Source organism: Etheostoma spectabile, chromosome 21 (assembly GCF_008692095.1).
Source record: "Etheostoma spectabile isolate EspeVRDwgs_2016 chromosome 21, UIUC_Espe_1.0, whole genome shotgun sequence".
NCBI classification, from domain to species: Eukaryota; Metazoa; Chordata; class Actinopteri; order Perciformes; family Percidae; genus Etheostoma; species Etheostoma spectabile.
In genome coordinates this window covers 14,878,540-14,881,338 of record NC_045753.1, presented here as the reverse complement: position 1 = coordinate 14,881,338, position 2,799 = coordinate 14,878,540, and the positions used below count along the sequence as shown (strand labels likewise).

General features: G+C 38.4%; 1 protein-coding gene across 1 annotated transcript in view; it reads right to left on the bottom strand.

Moving 5' to 3' along the window:
* Positions 1–1,626: 1,626 nt before the first annotated feature.
* Positions 1,627–2,799, bottom strand: part of cox7a2l (cytochrome c oxidase subunit 7A2 like) — a 4,162-nt gene continuing 2,989 nt past the window's right edge. The window contains exon 3 of the mRNA XM_032502685.1: positions 1,627–1,986. Within this exon, the coding sequence (XP_032358576.1) occupies positions 1,846–1,986 (141 nt within the window). The 3' untranslated portion in view covers positions 1,627–1,845. The remainder of the gene's footprint in view (positions 1,987–2,799) is intronic.

Sequence of the window (2,799 nt, the reverse complement as noted above, 5' to 3'; positions counted from 1 at the left end):
TTTCCAAGCTGTGATACTTGCCAAAGGGGGCGGTACAAGGTTTTAACTCTGCAGGGTGCCCAAATTTCTTAATATGAGGCACCAACGGCTTTCTTTCTCCCCCCTTTTTATTTTATTTCTTCTTGTCCTCTATTCATGCCCAGCGCCATTTGATTTATCTCCTTTCTCAACTAAAGCTCTATCTATATTTTTTTAGCCGCATCACCACGGAGACCACACGCCATACTCTTGCTTTTTGGCAAGGATCCGCCCTACTTTGTATATGATTGGCTAGAACTCGTTTTATTGGTAAGTAGAAGTTTGATGATTGGTTAAACCTAGTGCATCAAAAACAAATCCCATGTGGATTTTTTGATTTATTTTTCTAAAATAGCCATACCCCAGAAATCCAACACCAGGCCTGAGAACTTTAAGCTCTGCGTTAGTTAGAGTTGCGTTTCCCTCAAATGATTGGTAGGTGAAATCAATTGACTCGAAAATATAAAAAACGCATTTAAGTTCCCAAATTTATTTATTTATTTTTCCTCATGGCCGCACGCCAGAATTCCGACACGGTGACGAAATACTTTAAGCCCTGGACTTGATTTAGTATCTTTTGAATATATAACTTTAAAAAAAACAAATAATTTAACCAAATTGAAGAGAATGAACCTAATTTGGTCAATAAGTGAATTGATGCATATAAGATTAAAGACAGCAAACATTACAAACATCCGATAGAATACAAAACTCCATAAACAGGAGAGAATCGGGACTGGCGATATCTGAGGAGGTATATTGGGAAGAAAAATGTTATTTATTTCAAAGTTACTTCATACATTTATACCATTTTGAGGTACTTATTTTTAATTAAATTTTCTGTTACTTTATACTTTTATTTCACATTTTCAAGGCAAATATTGTACTCTACATACTCACTAATCTGAATCTGCGAAAGTAACTGTAAGCAAAGTTATCAGATAAATGTGGACTATAACATTAATTTGATAACTTTACTTAGTTACGTTTGCAGATTCAGATTGCTAATACAAACACAGAGGACAAAGATTTAAATCAACTTGATATGGACTCTTCAGAGGAGGTCATTTTCTTCACTCGAGTTTCTGTGCGGGAGTCACCGGACACCACAATCTTCTGAACATAGCCATACTGAGAAATACAGTGTTTTGTAAAGCTGTGGAACAGTTTTTGCTAATTAAACTTAATTCAAAATCATCATCAGTGATTCGGCAGCTTGATGTGGGGCTGCCAACGTGTCTGTCTGAAACAACCTCCCTTCCTCTAAACTCAGAGAGAAGCATCTGACAACACAAGAGCCCACACATATAAATACTGTATGAGACAGTATTTAAGCCAAGTGAGCAGCAGCTATGTTCCAGACGGGGTTTCTTCATCATGCTTGCTCTCTCTCTTGCACACACATGCTCATCACTTCACTACCACACGCCTGTTGAAAGCTGTTAGCATAGAAAAAGCTCTCTACCCTATAGACAGTTATATACACGATGTCCGTGCATCTGTCAGTTTTATTGGCATTAATGACTCCTCTGCAACAGTGACTGTTATTTCAGTGCCACATAATAGAAGATATAAGGTTGAAGACAAAGAAAACTGGGAAAACAAGACTTAAATTCAGAGCACCTTTTACTTTTGCTTCCCCTTAAAATTTATTAATTTAGACATTTGTTTTACAAAGAAGACAAGTCATTATTATTGTGATCATTGAGTGTGATGTTCTGACAGCGATTAGAGTCCCAAAAGGTGGTATGGCGAAGGCAGATGGAGGCTGGGAATGTTGGGTCGATGAATTACAGTAGCGAAGCGAAGTCCTGGGTTTTGTGCTGGTCACTTATTGCTGGGCTGGGCTGCAATGTAAAGGGCCACCAGACAGTAGAGAGCGCCTCCTACGGTGAGAGCCATGGTGGTGCGGTACAGTAGCCTGTCGGGGACTCCACGCTTCAAATGAATGGGTATACCGTCTGACGTCTGGGAGAGGACAAAACAGGAGGGGGAAGGCAAGGTAGAGTTAAAAATACATTGAAAAAGATGTAACAGAGAGTACAGAGTATGTTCAGCAATTTGCTGTGTCAATTTGGGTCAGAACACTATTTTCTTATAACTTTTTATCTGTCAGTTCTCATAAATATTTTGTCTTTTCCCTCGCCTTCATAACGTATTTAAAAACACCTAGTTTGTAACCAGTTCTGAATGTTTATTTAAAATGGTGATGCTGTGTGTCTGCAGTGTGCCTTTTCTTTTTGACCATTTTCAGAATGAAAATGTTTGCCTGATAATTGTGATTGGAACAACCACATCTGTTTCTAGAACATCTGGAACATTGCTTTAACAAAAAAAAAATCTTGCAATTAGAAAATTGCAACAGGCATTACTGTGATTTCCATTTGTTTGCGTGATTGCTCTGCCCAATCGCATAGTTATTTCCTCCACTGCCTCTCGTGGGATGAATACAAAAGCAGGGGGCCATTAAGAGCCTAAAGCGAATTAATCCTAAGTGTTTTGACTGATAAATTTTTACCACTTTAGCAGGTCATGAATCTTCATTTTAAAGACTTATTTTAATTAACAAAAGCTGATACACTGAATGAATTGAACTGTCTTCTTTTCAGGACTAAAGCATGATTCATGGGTTTTTTTGGAGGCTCCACAAAGAGCTTTTGCCGTAGCCTACATAAGTGGCCTGAAGTTTCTACTTGTGCGTTAGTGTGGGCGTCAAACTCTTTAAGAGAACAGCAGTGTGTGTGTGTGTGTGTGTGTGTGTGTGTGTGTGTGTGTGTGTGT